We start from the raw sequence: 21696 nt of genomic DNA on the forward strand, positions 1-21696 counted from the left end.
GGTTTTTGCAGACTTTTTTGTCAACGTTATTGACCGTGGTCTGCCTATAATTCCTTTCTGCTGCAAACAATATAAGGGTCTATTCACATGCAGCAGAAATGTCTGGGACTGTCTCATTATATTGAATAGGTTTGCAAAAAAAATGTGTGCACGCTGCAGAAACACACTGCGGCAGATCTGATGTGTGTGAATATACCCATAAGGAAGCAAATCCTTGTGATACTGTATAGGTATATGTGGACTGCTGCCATACGCCTATAGGAGACAATGCAAAGTTCATAAAGCTCCCTTTGATACGACTGATGATTTTACCTGGTGCACCTTTCCCTATATAAGGTGTAGTTTAATAAGTCTGTGGTGCCACAGGCAGAACACAGGGGAAGCAGATAGCACATTCTTCAGCACATTCAGGCTTTGTGTCAGCAGGTCTTAGGTCTTCCAGCATGGACATGCTCGCAGCACCACAATTATCATGCAGCACAGCTTCCACCCTCCCCCAATAACCCAACCACTCCCCATTGCTCAGTCCATTGTATTGTTTTGTAAGGGAAAGTGAACAAACCTGCATTCATAGTGCTGTAAGTGGAAACCCTATGGAAATGTGCTGTGCATGTTTAATAGTTAGAATTATTGGGGTATGGGTGGATAGTGGGACACTTCAAGGTTTTACTGAAATTAAATTCATGTTTATTGCTAATAATAGTGATCTGTGTGTAGATGGCTTATAGGAGTTTATGAATATTCCTAGAGGAGCCTAACATTTAATGTCCTTATGCTCTAATATATACACACTGTCTGGTTACGTTCACCCACCATTGAAATGACGCTCGTTTTTATAGGATGATTGCTATTAAATGGCACATAACGGCCGTGATTATACAAACAATGACCGTTATTATAAAATAATCTTGTTATTTGCTGTTTAAGGGTAGCTTCACACGTCCCGTATCACAGTGGGTTTTCTGCTGCGGATCCACAGCAGACTTGGCCAAATGAATGAACATGGCATCAAATCTGCCGCGGATCCACAGCAGATATGACACTGCAGATTTAATGCTGTGTTCATTCATTTAGCAAAATCAACTGCGAAGCTACCCTAAGGGTGCGTGCACACTACGGAATCCACGCGTATGACCCGCAGCGGATTCCGCCGTTCGTACCCGCATGCGGCGGCGCACATCTCCACCTGTGCCATAGACACTATTCTATACACGGGCGGATTACTCATTCCACCAAAAGAACTGACATGTCTATTCTTTCGGCGGAATGCGGAATCTGCCCATGCATAGTATGGAGTCTATGGCAGGGGTGCAGATTCGCGCTGCAGCATGCGGGTACGAGTGATGGAATCCGTTGCGGGTCATACCCTAATGGCAGATGTCAAATTAAAACGGTCGTCACTTCAACGGTGTGTAAAAATAGCCTCAGGCTGTGGCAAGACCTATAAACTATATCAACAGAGATGAGCACAACTGGAGCGTGCTTGAATCCGATGGTTCAGCATTTGACTATCGGTGGCTGAAGAAGTTGGATGCAGCCATAGGGAATCTGGGACACCACAGATACAGCCTATGGCCATAGGCTGTATCCAGCAGGACTAGAGTTGTACTCATCTCTATTCAGCAACATTACTGCAACATGTGAACACAGCCTCAATATATGGACACCAAGCTGATGTTGCAGACAATGTCTGCAGGGAGGTGACTGTTTGAAAGAAATCTTGTGGGACATTTATGAAGACCGGCGTATATAAATTAGGCCCGTTCCCAATTGCCCCAGGGGCACGCCTCTTAGTGAATCCAGCCTGACCTGCACATGCCGTATGGTGGGCACAGAAGTGTACACCTGCTCCTGAGCAGGTGTAAATTTCTGCCATGATTTAGATGTGAATCATGGTAAATCAAGCACGGGAGGAGGCTGGCAGGGGGATACGGCAGGCATATGCCAGGGACAAAGGGCAAATCTGCCTTCTCCATTGCATACGCTACAGCCTTAATAAATTTCCCCTCTTGTCCTTATGTCTGATCTATATGTAGGGTGCAAAGGAACCAGGCTAAGAAATACTTCCCCAGCAGGATAGCACAGGATCCAACAACTTCGTTTTTTTTCACTACTGATCGACATTTCTTCAGTCTACAGAAGACAGTTATGTGTAGGAGGCCTTGCCCCACAAAATCTGTTCTACTTTCCATTATAACACTAGCGGCAATGATACAGATATGACATAGATCAATACACATCAGCGAAAGGGGAATTCACACGTTCCATGATAACTTTCTGTGTATGGAAAACGTGCAACAGTCCGGAATGCAGAACTTCCAGCATGACAATTTCTTATGATGCCGGGAGCTCTGAAAAGTATCGTGTCAGCACAGTCATGCGAAGATTTAAACTGTTTCAGAGCTCCCGACATCAAAATAAATTGTGATGCTTGAAGTTCACATTCCGTCCATAGCACATCTTCCGTATACCGACCATAATCACAGAACATGTGATTGATCTCTATCACTTCATCCATTACAGTAATGATCACTGTTATTGGAGACGTTGCAGGTGATTTGCTTGCTGGGCATTCTCCCAATAACATGTTAGGTTGTACAGTCTGATCATACCAGTTATGTTTATGGGCACCACATCAGTGTGTATAGCCTGAGCCTCCTGGCGCATCTTCTCCTCTGGAGTGGGAAGGGGCAGTGACTTGGTCCAGTTGGTGTGAGTGTCAGAGAACTCATTAGGAACAGGGGTTTTGGGTCTTTTCCCAGTCAGCAGCCATTCCTCTTCACTTGATACTGAAAACTGTAAATGAAGTATGGATCATTAGCTTATCATGAGGATCTATATCATGTCATATAAACTTGTACTGACCGCAGCAAGACATTTAAAGGGGAACTATCAGCAGGGTAGACAAATTAACTTACTGATAGCTCTCTATTGCACATGGGTCTCAGAGGATGAAGGTATGTCTGTTACCTTCATCCTCGGCACTGTTCCTGTGCTGTTTATTCTGAAATCCTCTTTCCGGTAAGCCATTACAAGAACTGATAATTATTAGGAGGGGTGGGCCAGCCAGATGATTTCAAAATAAACAGCACAGGAATGCGCAGAGCATGAAGGTAAGAGGAAGGTAGATGAAGGTTAGCCTCTTTAAGGCTTCAGAAACATGCTGGGGGAAGGCAGCCATCTTGATATATGGCCACTAATAAAGTTAATGATAATTATTAGCAGCCTTCTATAAAACAAGACGGCTGCCTTCCCTTATATGTTCCCGAAGTGGGAATAAAGCCTTAATGTAATTTTCAGTGTCCACTTATTCTATGAATCACATTACAAAAACCTCCATTAGTTAGCATAGTGTTGTGCAGTCAGCCAATAAAACTATATCTGACATTACACTGTTGTTTGTTAGTTAGAGATGAGCAAACTTACAATAGGTTCAGGTTCGTGCAAACCTGATTTGATCATTATTAACAGCCATCATTTTCAAAAAACTGATGGTTTTTTCACCTAAAAAAGGCATTGTAGGAGCATAGTCTGAGGCTATGTTGTCACACCAAAATGAGGGTCATTTTAAAAGAAGGACATTATTGTTATAAAATAATTGTCGTTAGATGACAGCCCTTCTATAAAACAGGCGTAATTCTCATGGTGTGTGGACATAGCCTCATACTATGTTACCACAAGGTCTTTTTTTTGGCTGTTTGAGCTTTATTAATGGCCGTTTTTGTTTAGTTTTTTTTTCAGAATGATGGCTGTTATTGTACAAATGATGGTCAGCATTATAAAATAACAGTGGTTATTTGGACATTGCCTTAATCTGTAAAATATTTAAGAACAATCATAGTAGGGTAAGGAACAATTACCCTTCGCTACCAGCCATCGCTTTCTAGGAATTCTTGAGGAATATCTGCGTGACTAATCAGGGCAGCCCCCTTGTGATCTATCAGGACTGTCTCTGGTGTCTGCCTTCTGGCATATATAGCATAAAGCCCTCCCCACCTGCAACCAGCTGCAAGGATATAGGTCAAACATGTTCCTGACATTTATTTTGGGTCCCTTTGTGCAGAAATAGCGAGAATAAGCAGAAATATTGGGGACAGATATTTTAGTTATTTGGAGGAGTTTTATGTTTAGTAAAATATTATACTGACTGAATATTATTGATAAAGTATATTATCAGAACGTTCCACAATGTTCCTATAAAATTACTGGATCATTGAATAAATTATTGTCTTCAACTGTCCAGGGCAGCAGTGACTATTCAGTCTGAACCATAATATAACTGATGGTGCTGGAGACTATAGAGCACAATAGAACACCACATATACCTCTATACACCATACTTTTATATTGCCATCAAGTATTTACATTTAAAGGTTAATTATTACATTTATTACACATATAAATGTGTAGACGTGTAGGAGAAGCTCCCCTCTGAATGATGCAACCTTTTTGTAGAAGAACGAATAACTTTATTTTGTTTTTCAAAAGTGGTTAAACTTTTCTGAACATTACCAGGATCAGAAACTTTCCTTTAAAGGGGTAACTGGCATTTTTTCTTTCAAATCAGTAATCTGTTTATAGAAACTTATATAGATTTGTATTTTGCTTCAATTTAAAATAACGTCAGCCTTCAAGTACTTATCAGCTGCTTTATGTCCTGCAGGAAGTGGTGTACTCTTTCCAATCTGAGACAGTGCTCTCTGCTGCCTCCTCTGTCCATGTCAGGAACTGTCCAGAGCAGGGGCAAATCATCAGACACCAGGAAGCGTCTGGGAACCGGAGAGCCGCGATGCGGGACCCACTGCTGGAACCCAGCTGGTCCCAGCAAAAAAGTTCCCCCCCGCTGGAGTACCCCTTTAAGAGCAACAAGAAATATAAGGGGAACTCAAGAATTATGTAACAGAATGGGTGTATGTAAAGGGGGGGGGGGGGGATTCTGAATACTTAGATACTGTTAAGCAGGTCTGAAGAAAAAAAAACTAAAGGGCAGCTCATTGTACATAAATTTATTTCTGAGTTTGAAAAGACCTGTAAAAACCCAAACACAGTGTGTTCTCCCTAGTTGCAGCTGGAAAAAAAAAACTATTTTATCAATACCTAACTAACTTAAAGGGGTACTCCAGAGCAAAAAAAAAATATCAAATCAATTGGTGCCAGAAAGTTTTACAGATTTGTAAATGACTTATCTCTGCTGCCATCTCTGTCCATGTCAGGAACTGTCCAGAGCAGTAACAAATCCCCATAGAAAATCTCACCTGCTCTAGTCAGTTCCTGACATGGACAGAGGTGGCAGCAGAGAGCACTATGTAAGTGCTTATATCGTAACTCTACAATATCATACCATAGCTCTGAATTAAGCAAAAGTTTCATAGATGACAGATATTGCTTAAAAATAAGCATAATACTGTTAGCTCTAAGCCTACAACAGAATATAATGGTGCAAAGCTCTAACTATGTCACGCTATACTATTACAACAGATCAGCGTTTCCAGAACAGGGTCATGATTCAACCAGAAATGTACATAGGACTAATAGGCTTCATCAATCGATCGGCTTTAGAAAATGAAGATGTGCTCCCTGTAATCTGACCCTGCAATGGCTGTATGTGTAAGAGAGACAAGTTCTGCTCATTCTCATGGGAGTACGGAACTGTCCTCCCCACTCCTAAGGATGTAAAGGTTATTGTCAGTCTATTGTTCATATACAATAATGAGTTAAAAAAATATTCCTAAATAAACGTACTACTAATATATTGTTTGTTTCTTTTTTGCAGTTTAAATATTAGTCATTTTCCCAGGCAAATCAGACTGCACGTCTCTTTGAGGTCACATGCGCTATAGAATGCCTCCATGTTTCAGTGGGACTTGTGGGACATGTAATCATGGCCTTATCCTGTAGGACAACGCTGGTGGAGAACATAGAAAGCTTGTTGTTCTAATTCTACAGATTGACAGCACCCATCTGAGTGGGGGCATCTGAGGTGTACCTTAATGTTCCAGGGCACCAAGCAACAGCAGACACTATGGCAAGACTGACAGATGCATCCTAACACATTAGACTGGGCAGAAAAGAGAGAATGAGTAAAACGATGCCAGAGACAGCAAATGTACAAGAACAGGCTAAGTATCAAACAATCAACGGGTGAACACAAAGGAACAGACTGTCCTCAGTCTACTGAACTACAGCTACACACATTATTAGGGCGCTTCTTCCTGGATACTTATCATCATGTTTTAGGGTAAAGATCCAAATAAAGGAAGCTATTATTATTATTATTATTATTATTATTATTAATCACCCTTTAAATATTCCATGTAATTTGATAGATAACTGCAGTTCATTACTTCAAAGAATAATTTAACTAATGGCCCAAATCCTGCAGAAAAAAAAGCTTTAGTGTGTGAGATCACTATATATATATATATATATATATATATATATACTGCCTAAACACTCCATCTGTCAGTGTTCTCTATATGGAAGCTTCTGGGTGACAGATTGAAAAATGAAGAACTATAGAACAGCAAAGCTGCCTGCGTTAATGTCATACAATATGGAGAACAGAAAAATGAAATCAACTTATAGGAGGTTTGCTGCAAATTCTTAAAGGGGTACTCCAGCAAAAAAAAAAAATCAAATCAACCGGTACCAGAAATTCATATAGATTTTTAAACTATGAACTGCTGTATGTCCTGCAAGTGGTTTTCTCTTTCCAGTGTGACACTGTGCTCTCTGCTGCCATCTCTGTCTGTGTCAGGAACTGTCCAGAGTATTAGCAAATCCCCATAGAAAACCTCTCCAGCTCTGGACAGTTCCTCCTGACACGGACAGAGATGGCAGCAGAAAACACTATTTCAGACTGGAAAGAATGCACCACTACCTGCAGGACATACAGTAGCTGATAAGCAGGGTTGGCTCCTGGTTTTTGCTGGCCCTCGGACGACAGAGTCTCAGCGGGCCCCTCATCCATCCACTATGCACAGTCACTTGAGACATCACTAACATAAACAAACACAAATTACAGAAACTGACTTGCTGGCTGACACTGACGGACTGACAGACACACACATACACACACACTCAGACACTGACTGACACACATCTTCAGACACTGACTGACAAAGACACTGACTGACAGACAGACACATACACACACAGGACTTACAGTTCCCTCTTCCTGTCAGGTTGCTTTCCACACTGTATGAGGACCTTTGGGTCATGTGATCAGGAGGTCCTTTACCCTTTTCTCTCTCTGTGCAGGTCTATCTCAGTCTCCTGTGTCTTCTGATGTTCAGAGCTCAACCTGCACTATAGTGAGCGGGCTGAACATTAGCGCACTGGGCCCCTAGAGGACCTGTGGGCCCTGGCACTTGCCTGGGTAAGCCCTGTGCTGACGCCAGACCTGCTAAGTACTGCAAGGAGTAAGATTTTTAAATAGAAGCAAATTACAAATCTACACAACTTTCTGGTACCAGTTGATTTGAAAAAAAAAAAAATATATATATATATATAAATATATATATTTTTTTCCGCCAGACTTAAATATTGCAAAAATAACTTTCATACATCTATTGAAATTTGACCCCTTATGAAAAAACTAAGGGTCAGTGGCTGAAGGAAAAAGGGGTTATTTATGGGTCTCCCATAAGCTTGCCTGCTGGTATACTGCACTCATGTATTCTGCTATAACTAGTCTTCCTGTCCCTTGCTTTTCTGGTTTCCCATTGTTTCTTCCCTCTCTGCTCACTGACAGACACAGGTAAGGACGGTTGTGGAAGTTCTGTGACCCCCGGGGACACAGGTGCTTCTCATTCAGCTGTGGTGTATAAAAGCACTTCAAAGACTTCTTCTGAGGAAAATAAAGCAGTAACAAAAAGCTACTTGGACACAAAGAGAATTATGCTACAATAGGTACAAGAGGTAACATGTAGTCACTTCTCTGTATCTTTCTCTATATGAACCAATTAAACTACAAATATATATAACAATGACGCTGGGACAGGCTGCCCTACTTCTGGGGAATGTTATTATGAGATACCTTCTGACTGTGTTCATCTTCATCTTCTTGATAACTTGTGCAAACCATATCTGGAGATGAGGAGAATGTTGGTCCCTGGGAGTAGTATTGGGAGCTTCGATATCCATCCCTTCGGAGCTTGTCACATTCTGCACAAAGGGAAACAACATAATGTACATTTGGGAATTCAGAAAGTCAGTCACAGAACCATAGGCCCAAATTATACTTTACATTTTACTTGATATGCCTTAAATCACTAAAAAAATTTAACAGTAAAAAATATCCATTCTTCAACTACTTCAACAATCGGTTTTAAATTACAGCCGTAATTCCCCATTCCCCATGGACTTCAATGGAGCACATTATTTCATTAAAAAAACAGCTGTATTTTGGTACTATTTTACTGTTTATGAACATAGCTGTGTAATGTTCTTGATCATTTTTATTGTATTTGGTGGTTGCTTGATGAATGCACACAAAATATCCCCCCCCCCCCACACACACACACACACACTTTTTATCCAGCGATTTATCTTTTTCAAGGAGTAATTAATTTTTTAATTGATCTGTTACAAATATGCTGTTTTTTTAACATGTTTTTTTTTACTATGATCAAAATAAAACCATGCGTGGACAGACTTTAATGGAGCACATTATTACATTGAAAAACGGCTGTATTTTGGTAGTATTATACTGTGTGTAATCATAGCCTTATAATGTTTTTGGTAATTTTTATTGTATTTGGTGGTTGCTTGGTGCAGAACATTTCTTGAAATAAGATTCTGAATCTGTAACTGTTTGCTGCAATACAACGTACAATAGGGAAGTCCTGGCGATAAACTCCCTCACTTGAAAATGAAGCCAAAAGGGGATATTTATTAAGTGAATGTGAGAAGTGATTAAACTAAGCTGCATCAGAGCTGCATCTAATATATCTGAATCACACACTAAAACCCTTAGTCAATTCAGTCCCGTGCATTATGTCATCACATCTGTTTGAAGAAACTAAGCTGGGTTCTAAATGAATGGATGTATTGTATGCATTTCAGATTCTAACATGTATTTCCTATTGACCTATTCATTAGGGTGCAAGTAAACCATAGTGCAGTATAGGGGTTGCTGGAGCTGACTTCTCACAAGCTACGGTAGTTTTCATCCTTCCATAACATCCTATCTGCTTAGTCATTTGGATCCGGTCTTTTGTTGCCCTACCCCCTCCTCTCTCTCTGGTGGGAAACTGAGTGCTATCATTTCTGTTATGGAAATTGCTATGTATACTATGGCCACTATGCAGGTGAGCCGGGTAAAGAGAAGGAAGCACAGTTTATGTTTACAATGTCACAACTGCTTGTGGATACTCTGTAAATTCCTGGGATGACAATGAGAATAAACCTGGAGGGGATGACTGTGGTGCGATGACCAGACACACAGTCGGTGTGCAGAAAATATACACATTGGATTAAAGTCTTCAGGCCTGTGGCTAACTTTTTTTTATTATTTCATTATATATTTCCTATATAAAGTATATAAATCGTTAAACACATGACTATAAAATAGAGCTACTTAAAGGAGTAATCCGGCAAAAAAAAAATAAAAAAATTCTTTCAAATCAACTCATGTCAGAAAGTTATATAGATATGTAATTCATTTCTATTTAAAAAATCTCCAGTCTTCCAGTACTTATCAGCTGCTGTATGTATTTTTGTTGTTAACTGCGATATGTAGCATATATAATATGTCGCTTTTTTGGATGTACATTTATGACTATTTGCATAAAGGGGTTAAAGGACAACAAGGGCGACCATACAAAGGGATACTCTGGCAAAAAAAAAATATTTTAAATAAACTGGTGTCAGAAAGTTATACAGATTTGTAATTTACTTCTATTTAAAAATCTCCAGTCTTAAGTAGTTATCAGCTGGTGTAGGCCCTGCAGGAAGTGGTGTATTCTTTTCAGCCTGACACAATGCTCTTTGCTGCCACCTCTGTCCATGTCAGGAACTGTCCAGAGCAGGAAAGGTTTTCTATGAGGATTTTCTACTGCTCTGTACAGTTCCTCACATGGACAGAGGGGGCAGCAGAGAACACTGTGTCAGACTGGAAAGAATACACCACTTACTTCAGGACATACAGTAGCTGATAAGTACTGAAAGACTAGAGATATTTAAATAGAAATAAATTACACATCTATATAACTTTCTGATACCACTTGCTTTAAAAGAAAAAAAAAAGTTTCTCCAGATCACCCCTTTAAATATCTCTATTTCATTTATAGTCATGTGGATAATGACTATTGTTAGGACAATGATTTATATACTTTACATAAGAAATATATAATGGAATATTAAAAAACATCAAGGAACCAGACATGGCTCCAGGCACAGAGATCTATGCAAAATAGGATCATGTTCAGTTTCCGGACCTGTAGACACATGGGCCCAGGTATGAGCTGACACCTTCACCCATTTGTATAAGGTTTCCTATTTTGATAGGCTTTGCAACATTACCAAGAAAGTATGAGAGACAACTGGGTCAAGGGTCACGCCACCACCATCTCCAAGGAGCAAACAAGATGCTTTGAAAGGCACCAGCCCTTCTTGTCTTCTAGGATAGGGGGATGGTGGGTTTGTGGAGAACAAAAGGAAGGCAATCTCGATTTCTGCTATAGAAGCCTTTATAGATGGGTTTTGTGGGTTGATTTGCCAGAAGGTTTTCGGAGAAGGCTGACTATTCTTTAATCATTGATCCTACATACTATGGTGGATTTGGGTCACTGGAGTATTTTCTGCCTGGAGACAATTTACTACATAGAGATTATGTACTAGATGGTGAGAACATCATTCTGTGTCTGAAAGTAAAATCATGGTTGTGGGTATGGTTGGTGAGACATCCTCTGCCTTGCTATAAGCCTCCCCTCACCATGTAGATTGTAAGGCCTTGCAGGCCGGATCCTCTTTCATTTATGTTTTTTGTACTTGTGCTAAGGTTATAATTTGCATGTTTATCACATAGACAGAGCTCTGTCGGCTGATCGTTGTCTTCTATTACACAAAATGATTATCAGCTGTAGCGGCTGATAATCGCTTAGTGTAATAGGGCCGTAACACCCATGGGTGTGTGCATGGGGCCATAGTCATTATTCTCTCTGCAAATAATGGATATGTGGAAGGGGGCTATGGCTTCATTTATAGCACTGGCCCCATATGGGGAAGAGACTTTATGGGCCCCCTCAGGCTCCTAGGCCCAGGTGCAACCACAAACTTTGCACCCCCTCTGTCTTTGAGTGTCATATATTTCCCTGTATTTCCATCAGGATATATGAACAGCTTCATATATACAGTATAATGGAAATGTTCAGTCTATAGGGTCTTCCGAACACTTCTCCAGGATGTCTCAGAAATCACACAGCTATTGTATCTTCCATACATAAACATAAGACTTAAGAAAACATAAGAAAAATAAAAACCTTTGTCCTAAAAGTAGCAGCTAAAAAAGACTTTAACAGTAGAGGATATACTGCAAACCTTTTAATGTTGCTGATGATTTTATAGCTCATCTGTGGCTATACCAGATGGGTTCTGGTTTAGAAAGCAATGACATATGGTTAAATGGCCATTGGATGAAGCTCGAAGAATGTTAAGTGTATTAGAAAACCTTATTTTAGGGAATGACAGGTAGTTATTTTGTAACAACAGGAACCTTTTTTTTTTTTGTAAAAACATTAACCATGTTCTTTGCTGCCACCTCTGTCCATGTCAGGAACTATTCAGAGCTACCTTTCTGGACTGTTCCTGACATGGACAGGGGTGGCAGCAGAGACGACTGTGTTAGACTAGAAAGAATACACCACTTCCTGCAAGACATACAGCAGCTGATAAATACTGGAAGACTGAAGATTTCTAAATAGAAGTCAGTTACAAATCTACAAAAATATCTGATACTGGTTGATTGTTTTATGCAAATAGGCATAATTGTACATCCATTTTACTGATGCATTACCACAAATAGATGTACAGTTACATCCAGTCGATGGCATGGGCATAGGGGAAAAAAGGCAACACATTATTTATGCTACATGATCGCAGTTTACAACAAAAATTACACTGGCAGATTGGTCTTTTTCCATTTAATTAAAACTTTTATCAGTAATATGTAATCAGTTATATGTACTCCATAATGGATCTTATACAGCTACTTTATCAGAAAAATAAAAAAGTTATAGCAATGCAAAAACATAAAGATTCCTTAATGTGAAAATAGGCCTGATCCTGAAGGGGTTAATACTAATCAGATGTCTTCCTAAACCTCAGACTCAGCAAAAACCCAAGTCAAGTGAATGGCAGAGGCTGTACAAGTTTGCTGAGAGGACACACTGTCCGTTTTTTTTTGCCCTAGGGCACGTACTGTACACAGCAGCTGCACTTTTATGCCTGGATGGTTATAACCCATCATTTGGCAGGGATGTAGTGGCGGTTATATGGTGCAGTGATCAATGACATTAGTAGGAATAACAATTGACGACTTGTTCTAATATATTTAAAATGCAAGCTTGCTAATGCGTCCTGTGCGTTATATAATTACAATCGCCATATATGTCATTCTTTGTACAGCCCCGAGGAAGTTCCATCTGGTTTCACACCTTCATACGTCCCTTTGGATATGACCCGGGTAATATAGACAATGAAGTGTGAGGCTAAAAATACGTCATTGTAAATTCCATATATCTTTAGGCTGTGTTTTTTAAATGTGTCACTCAACTGAGTATTCATATAGTAATGTACCCTAGTTGTCATTAATTGACGGCCTCCCAATAAAACCAGCCGTCATTTCAACGGTGTGTGACATAGCCTTGCTGTAGCTGGTGCGGCACAATTTAACCCTTACAATCTGCCTTATTTGATAGGGTGGTGTGGCTTATTAAAAATGCATAAAAATGCTGTCACCTTTCCCTTAAATAAGCTATCAGTCAATGCCTACCAGTAACGCTGGGTCAATGATTGACAATGCTGGCTTCACATTCATGACTTACTGTAGATCAAATGTATTTGTTTTCATTTATATTGCTTAAGGGGGTATTCCAAGATAAAATAACGTGTAGGGACAAGAGATTGCAGGGGTTGGGGGTGGAGGTGGGGTCCATCCTCTGTACCCCCCGGTGAAGAATGAATGTGCCGTACATGCGGCTCTATTCAAAACAAAGGAGCCGCGAGCCTATATGGAGATCGCTGGGGGGTACTGAGGTTGGACACCCACAATTTCTTACTTGTCCACTATCCTGTAGATAGGGGACAAGTTATTTTATCTTGAAATACCACTTTAAATTCTGTCCCAATGTATCTAAAACACCAGCCATAACAACTTTGCAAATAGTCTTAAGAAATCACGTAGTCTGTTTGTACAGCTACTATGTAGACCTAGGTGTTTCTATGGTTATAGACTGCAAACAAACGCTAAACAATTCTGTAATCTAAGTTAATTTTTATTTTATATGACCTGGAACAATAAAGTAAAACAGGCTGCAAAGGTGGATATAGCTTCTAAACTGCCCGAGCAGATTCTAAATCTAAGGCCAAAGAACAGTGCTGCCAGAGTACATATTAAACTTAAAGTAATTAAAGGGGTACTCTGGCAAAAATATATATTTAAAATGAACTGGTGTCAGAAAGTTATACAGATTTGTAATTCACTTCTATTTAAAAATCTTTAGTCTTCCAGTAGGTATCAGCTGCTGTATGTCCTGCAGGAAGTGGTGTATTCTTTCCAATCTGACACAGTGCTCTCTGCTGCCACCTCTGTCCATGTCCAGGAACTGTCCAGATCAGTAGCAAATCCCCATAGAAAACCTCTCCTGCAGCAGAGAGCAGTGTGTCAGACTGGAAGGATACACACCTTAAGTTCATATATCAACTGATAAATACTGGAGATTTTTTAAACAGAGGTAAATTACAAATCTATATAAATTTCTGACAGTTGATTTGAAAGATTTTTTTTTTCTATAGGGTATATTCACACGGGCGGGCGCGCAGCGAGATTCTCGCTGCGAGCCCGGCAGGTCCTGGCAGTTCCCATAAACTACATACTTGCTGCGGTCTAAACGACCGCAGCGAGTATGTAATTATACTGCCCTTAACCCCTTCTGCTCCCGCCGGCTCCCCCGCTGTAAGCAGCATACATTACCTGTCCTTGCTGCACGGGTCCGGCGTCCTGCTCTCCCGTCCGGCCAATTAGTGTGTTGCCCAGCCGCAGCCACTGATTGGCCGGGCGGGAGAGCAGGACGCCGGACCCGTGCAGCAAGGACAGGTAATGTATGCTGCTTACAGCGGGGGAGCCGGCGGGAGTAGAAGGGGTTAAGCGCGGTATAATTACATACTCGCTGCGGTCATTTAGACCGCAGCAAGTATGTAGTGTATGGGAACTGACAGGACCTGCCGGGCTCGCAGCGAGAATCTCGCTGCGAGCCCGCCCGTGTGAATATACCCTTAAGGAGTTAACTTCTTAGTTGGCATGAAGCTTTGCATTATTATGATAATGTAGCATAAGTCTAGTCAAATAGTCTAGCGCAATTTAGAGGTGAACAGCATGTCCGGGCAGGAAAAGAAACAATGACAATGACAACGTCATCCTTTACCTCCATATCCAGGAGTGTAGTGTCTACACTGAAATAGGAAAGGCTGCATGGTTGATGTATTGTCCTGTATTGTGAATACACAATCTCTTTAAAGAGACGTAGCTCAAAGACACCAATACATTGTGTATTATAGTAGAACTGTTCACATGACTGAGCACTGTGATGTCTTTGCTTTAATGTCTACACCTGTAAACATCTTTTGCTTGGGAATTCTATTCTTTTGCTTTCGTCTTTCACATGAATGTTGGTGTTCTCATAACTGATACACCTGTGAACTATTTATTAATCTTTGTCTACTTTCTAAGGCTGGGTTCACACACAGTATATTTCAGGCAGTATTTGGTCCTCATGGATTGAAAACACAGAAAGGCTATGTTCACACACTGTTGAAATTGAGTCGATGGCCGCCATATAACGGTAAATAAGTGCCATTATTTCAATACAACAGCCGTTGTTTTAAGATAACAGCAAATATTTGCCATTAAATGATGGCCATCCACTCAATTTCAACATTGTGTGAACAGATCCTTTCTGTGTTTTCAATCCACTCCTGGTTTTGGATGCTATGAGGACCTGACATGAGGACCAAATACTGCCTGAAATATACTGTGTGTGAACCCAGCCTAATTGTCACCCTGTACCATATACTTCCCAACCAAATAACCATGGTGAGACAAAGTTCAAATGGTACTTCCATATGAAGTCAGAAGCATACAGAAGTTTGGTAAGGCCCTATGCACTAGAAAGAGTGCCCTATTGTAGCACCATATAATAGTCTAAATAGGTGAAATATTTAGCTGTGTTCATAATAAAAAAAAAAACTGCAGCAGGATGTGGTCACAGGAGTGTGAGGCTAAGGTTTACACTGTGCTTATGTCTATGTTTAACACATACATTAAAAAAAAGGAAAAAAAATGGATGGTAAAAAAAACATATGCTGCTGAATGCCATACTGCAGAATCCATTTCCCATAGACTTACATTATATAAAGAGATGTATTGAAATGGATACGTTTTCTTTTTGACCTACACAAAAAGGGGATTGCTGCTATTCCTTTCCTGATGCAATGTACAGTGGTTATGTTATACATTTTCTATATAATGTTTTTTTGTGCAATAATTATCTGCTGCTACTTGGAGTTTAGTGCAATATACAATTGCTATGATGATTTCAGTTAGTGCAATGCGCAGATACTGCCATAGATAGTGTGAATACTGTTATAATCATTTGGGATAGTTGTGCCATACTATAGAACTTTTTGATTAATCATGTATGACCTTTGTTCTGACTCCTCCTGTTTTTAACTTGTCTGTGTGTATATGTTTTTTGTGGGACTACGGGTTGTTGTGATTTAATAATAATTCATTTGAATTTATAAAGAATTTTTCATGGATTATTTATGGGATTATTATAGGAATATAAATTGAGGTGGACTATATATGTTTTCTTTGATTTAAACCAAGTTCTTATGTTCTAATATAGGTTATACATATATATATATATATATATATATATATATATATATATATATATATATATATACAAAAAGAGGATTGACCATGTGTTTCTGTACGTAAAATTGCTTACTTACTGAAAGGAAAATGGACAGAAAAAGGCAGTGTGAACCGAGCCTGCGCATAGCCCACCTAACTGCATTTGCTACAATTCATTTGGGTACAAATCTACATGTATCTTATATTCAGTTTGCGTGTTGTTGTGTATTCACATGGATTAATACAAGTGAACAACTCGCTACACTAAGTGAGACATGGGGATAGCGCCCTGCATACATTAATCAGCAGACTAGTGTTAGTCGCACATGAGTTAACAGAGGGCAGTCTGGGGCAAGACACATAATAAAATGATTCATAACAGCTACTCTTTTATGGTCGTACCCAAGCAGTGAAGAACAGTGAAGGACTGCCACCTTCAGCTTTGGCTCTACTGCCAAGAGTCTCCAGGAATTAGCTTAACACAATGTAAAGTCGGAGTTGATGGATGAACATGGTCTCACTGTCTGTCTACTAACCCCTGCGTTGGCTCTGTATCTCAGCTACATAAACTAAACTGACAAGTGGTTTAGGTTTTTGTTCACACTGAAAATTAATTGAAAACTCTTCTCCTTTACACTGCTGCAGTTTTCATACCAAATACATTCTGCACCAACAGGGCATGAGGCAAAAAAAAAAAAAAAAACACAGAAAACCAACATTTTTTGTAGAGTAACCAACATAGATGATTCTCTGTAGATTAAAAATGTGATTTAATACTTTGCTTTAATGAAGTTATATTACTTTGTAATATAAGTTTAATAACTTTATTAGTTCCACTTCCAGTAAGGGGGTGGCACGGTCCTCTTTGTTGCCACCAACGTTTGTGCAGGGAACTGCTCTCATCTAGCGCGGCTACACAGAGATATAAAGAGCAGGGTCCCAATCCCCCTATGTACTGTATATTCTTATATCCATTACATGGAGAGAGGCTCCAGATGTGATCACTGTGTCCTGCAGCCTGGTGATTGCTATCACCAGTCACTAAGGAAAACCATTTACAGCGACCATGTACTGGATATGAGAATAAACAGTACATGGGGAGAGCGGGACCTTGCTCTGCATGGTGCTGTGCGGCAGCCCTAGTTCCCGACACAAACGTTGGAGGTAACGGAGAGGACCATGTTGCCCCTTACTGGAAGTGAAAGTTTGAATAAAAAATTATAATTTATTTTTAATAAAGTTATATTACAAGGTAACACCAGGAAAACTAACAGTGGGTTAGACACATCGAACCTGCTGTTACGTCCCGATAGCACAAGGAGTGCTGAGGATAAAGTTAAGGTTCCTATCTGCCCCGGACACACCGTCCATTCTGAAGAATATTTGGGTGTTTTGCATTACTCCGGTATACTACAGTATTCATAAGAAGGGGCGGATCTAATATAACTTCTATTTGTTCATACAAGAGTGCCTTTCATAGTAAGTACTCCTGCACAATGCTTTCCCATAGCTCCTGCAGGCAGAGATCTGTAAATCTTTCAACTCAATCTGGAGATGTGTTGTGACACACTTTAAGGGCAAGTGGTAAGGCAGATAAAGTGGCCATATGTGTTTCTAAGGGCACAGCGTATGGATCAGACTGGATTTCGCAAAGTCACTACATGTTACCATAGTGACCAGTCTCACACATGTTGGAAAAGACGGAGCATCTGTGCAGACCCGACCGTGACTCCTCCACCACCTCATGGAGGACTCGCTCTTATATTTCTGGCCTTCCGAGTAACGTAAGATTAGTAGTAAGACAGCATAAGCTTTTAAGCAGGATTAGTATCCCTAGTGCTGAGTCCTATCATATAACCAGTAGTTAAATATTCCTGCTATGCCTAAATTGGACCTTCATTTCTCAGTCCACAGCTGTATGCACGACATACTCTCTATGGGCCTATTTATCTCAGGTTCTGACATGTTTGCCTCAAATGACAAAGCATCAACATTAAGAAGATCTAGGTACCATGCATTTTAAGGAACTATACTATGTAAACTATATTATGCCAACACATAAGAGAAATAAATCCACCAGTCGACAATCTTATGTGCATGGAGGTGTACTGACACCCCTTGACAGATGATGCAGCCAAAATGAAAGATTGGATAATGATGAAACTTAACCTGAATATGTGTAGGAAATAAAATTGGAAATGAAAACTACTGTTACGTCTGTGCCCATGACTGCACTTTTGGTCATGATTCAGTGTGCATGTTTTCTACCAGTCTAAACACATCTGTCTGATTTGTTTTGTTGTGATGGACAGTTGCCTTCTCCACTTATTTCCCTTCTCTGTCAGTCTGTGTTCTGTGTGGTCTGGATGTCAGAGGGCTGGTCCAATCATGCCCTGGACAAGACTCTTGCATCTCTTGGGAAGTCCTCTTGTGCTCTGGGACATTGCTAGCGAAGGTCTTTTGTAGCTAGAGCTGATGTTTGGTATTGCATTGCTTGGTATTCTGACCACTTTGCCTGTCCTTCTTGCCTCTGTTTTTGCCTGCTGTTCTTGTACTGTTTTGTTTGTCCTTTATTTGCCTGACTTTTCTTTATTTTGTTTGTCTGTCTTGTTTTGTTCTGTGTTTTACTTTCCTAGTGAAGGGAACATCACCCAGTTGTCGTTGATCACCTAGGCTGGCAAGTAGACAGGGACAGTCTTGGGGGCCTAGCATTAGGGCTCACACTGTCTGTCTCTGTATTCCATGCAGGTCCCTGGATCCCTTGCAACTATTACAGTATCTAAGCTATAACTGAACAACACAAAGTTTTGGTTAGAGTATAATAAGGGTAAAACTGACCATGCATGGTTAATATAGCTGTCCGATCAGTTATATATCTATTGCACCCTATAACAAAGAGATTTCACACCCAATAAAACATTTTGCAATGCATGGCTTGTCTAGATTTATTACCTTGACTACTGTCCTTCCTGGATTAATTGATATGAACATACACTTTTCATATTATATATGATGTAACATTAGATGGAAACCTATAAATATTCTGATATTAGGTATATTTAATCAGTTTAGATCTTTTTACAATGAAAAGCAATTGTCATGATCATTAGTAGCAGAGAAGTCCTTACCTCGCAGCACTGTCTTCAGGTTGACTTTGGCTTGCCTATGCAGATCCTCTACACACGCCGGTCTGGATGAGGGAAGAAAGACATTCTCCTGTTGGTGCCAAGATGCTGTGTAATGGACCGTCCACTTACTTTCATCATCTAGATTGGAAACCGCTGGAAGAAAGAAAAAAAAATCTTTGATTAGATAACGTAACTAAACTGAACACACCAGACACAATCCAACATTAGAAAAATAGAAGACTTTATACTGTCTAAAGAGAATTATTAAGTAGTCTATAGTTTTAGAAGTTTTATTTCTTGGCTCATTTAAAGGGCCGAAAGAGTTTCCACTATATATGGGACTCTTGGGAATAATGATACAGTTAAGAGTCTTTTTATCATTTATTTATTTTGGTAATCGGGTTTATTTTATTTTATTTCATTTATTTATTAATTTATTTATCCAATTATTTATTTAATTTTTGTTTATTTCTCCCCCCCACCACCACCTCTTATCTCCGTTTCCCCTCTTCTTCCTCCACGGCATGGGTGGGATGGGTTGGGGTGGGATGGGTTGGGCTGGGGTGGGATGGGTTGGGCTGGGTTGGGTGGGGTGGGAAGGGTTGGCTGGATTTTTATAGGGGCTAATAAAGAATCAGACTTAGTTGCATGGTATTAGGGGTTGCAGATAACAGTCCGTATACCCTGAGGGGAATATGCTACCGATAAGATGGACTGAAGAGTGGTGATAGTTTTCTTTTTTTTTCTTTTTTGTTTTGGATTTGTATTATGTTTATAATGTATATGTAAATGTATATTGTGGAAAATAAAAAATTATTTGAATTTAAAAAAAAGTTAACGTAACTAAACTGAACACACCAGACACAATCCAACATTAGAAAAATAGAAGACTTTATACTGTCAAAACAGAATTATTAAGTAGTCTATAGTTTTAGAAGTTTTATTTCTTGGCTCATCTTACATTCAATATGGTAACTAGCTCGGGTTTGTCTGAATCCAAGCATGTTCTAAGTTTGTTCAGCTCTAATAGTAAGCCTATGGCTGTATCTGTGTTTTTTTTCAAGACACTCTAGGGCTACCTCCAACTTCAGCTGCCGCCGCTAATCGGGTGACGCATGTTCAAAGTTTTTTCAACTTTAATAGTAACATATTCCTCGTCTTTTGTCTAAAGCAGGCCATGTACTTCATATTCTCAACAATTATGACTCCTGAACCCTATAAACCTGCATATTTGGCAGTAACTTATCATAGCAGGGAACAAACAATTGGACATGTTGAAAACCAACCTGTCCAATTCTTCTCTCCCTGATACTTGCTATCAGGGAACCGACACACTATCTCATATACATAATCTCTGTGGCCTTTACTGAAAACAATCAGCAGGTTCAGCTGACAATAATCTAAGGTGTACCACCAGCTTTGAAAGTGACCTGTTCACTCTAATGTGTTTCATAGAAGTATTTGGAGATGATTCTGCATCTTCCCAGTTGGTATTCTGCTTGAGGAAGCTAATAAATGAAGAAGCAGCTGGCGCCATGTTCATGATGTGGCTGACAACGCCGGCTACTAAGCTGTGTCAAATATTTGGCCTAAAGCATATGGCTTATCTTCAAATGAATAACCCTAGTAGCAAATATATAAGGTATTCAGCAATTATGTTCACTTGTTCAAGGTTAAAGTTTTAATGAATTACCAGAGAGATGAATATGAGAAAACTGAATCTTAAATAGATGCATTTACCGTTTCTTGATCTTGACAGATTCAACTCATAAGAGGCTAAATACGTGAGAGAAAGCGAACAGGCAACTATATACTGTATGTAATATATATATAGAACACTGGTCAAAAGGTGATGAACTGGTTAACCAGAAAGAAGCTCAATGATTAATACAATTACATACTAACACCAAGATTACCAGGATTATGTGATAGAAGTGGGACAACCTCCATTTGCCTGTATTTTACATGGCATATGTTATGTGCACGTCTGTTCAGACTTTAGTGAAGGCCTCTGCCCATAAAATATAGCCAAGACTGCACTTTTGGCCATAATTTGGTGTGCATGTTTTTTTACCAGTCTGAACTCTGTCTTATTCTAGCACTTGTGTAGTGATTGAAGGGTTCCACCACACCCATATGGTTCTTCTGCTAGCCTTAGCCGGGCTGCAGATGGTTTAGATGTAGTAATAGACTGTTGCCTTCTCCATTTATCTCCCGTCCCTTTCAGCCTGTGTTCTGTGTGGTCTGGATGTCAGAGAGCTGGTTCAATCACCCCCTGGACCAGGACTCATTCTCATAGAAGTTCACTTGTGCTCTTGGACATTGCTTGCAATAGTTTCTTGTAGCTAGAACTGGCGTTTTGTATTGGATTGGATTGCTTGGTAACCTGACCTCTTTGCCTGTCCTTCTGTTTTTCTCTTGCTGTTCTTG

General features: G+C 39.9%; 1 protein-coding gene across 5 annotated transcripts in view; it reads right to left on the bottom strand.

Moving 5' to 3' along the window:
• NHSL1 (NHS like 1) overlaps positions 1-21696 on the bottom strand; it is a 157507-nt gene that overhangs the window by 20693 nt on the left and 115118 nt on the right. For all 5 annotated transcript variants that reach the window (XM_069975016.1, XM_069975014.1, XM_069975017.1 and 2 more), the window contains exons 2-4: positions 19267-19419; positions 8039-8166; positions 2613-2796 (exon numbers count right to left, since the gene is read on the bottom strand). In XM_069975016.1, the coding sequence (XP_069831117.1) occupies positions 2613-2796; positions 8039-8166; positions 19267-19419 (465 nt within the window). The remainder of the gene's footprint in view (positions 1-2612; positions 2797-8038; positions 8167-19266; positions 19420-21696) is intronic.

Source organism: Dendropsophus ebraccatus, chromosome 6 (assembly GCF_027789765.1).
Source record: "Dendropsophus ebraccatus isolate aDenEbr1 chromosome 6, aDenEbr1.pat, whole genome shotgun sequence".
NCBI classification, from domain to species: domain Eukaryota; kingdom Metazoa; phylum Chordata; class Amphibia; order Anura; family Hylidae; genus Dendropsophus; species Dendropsophus ebraccatus.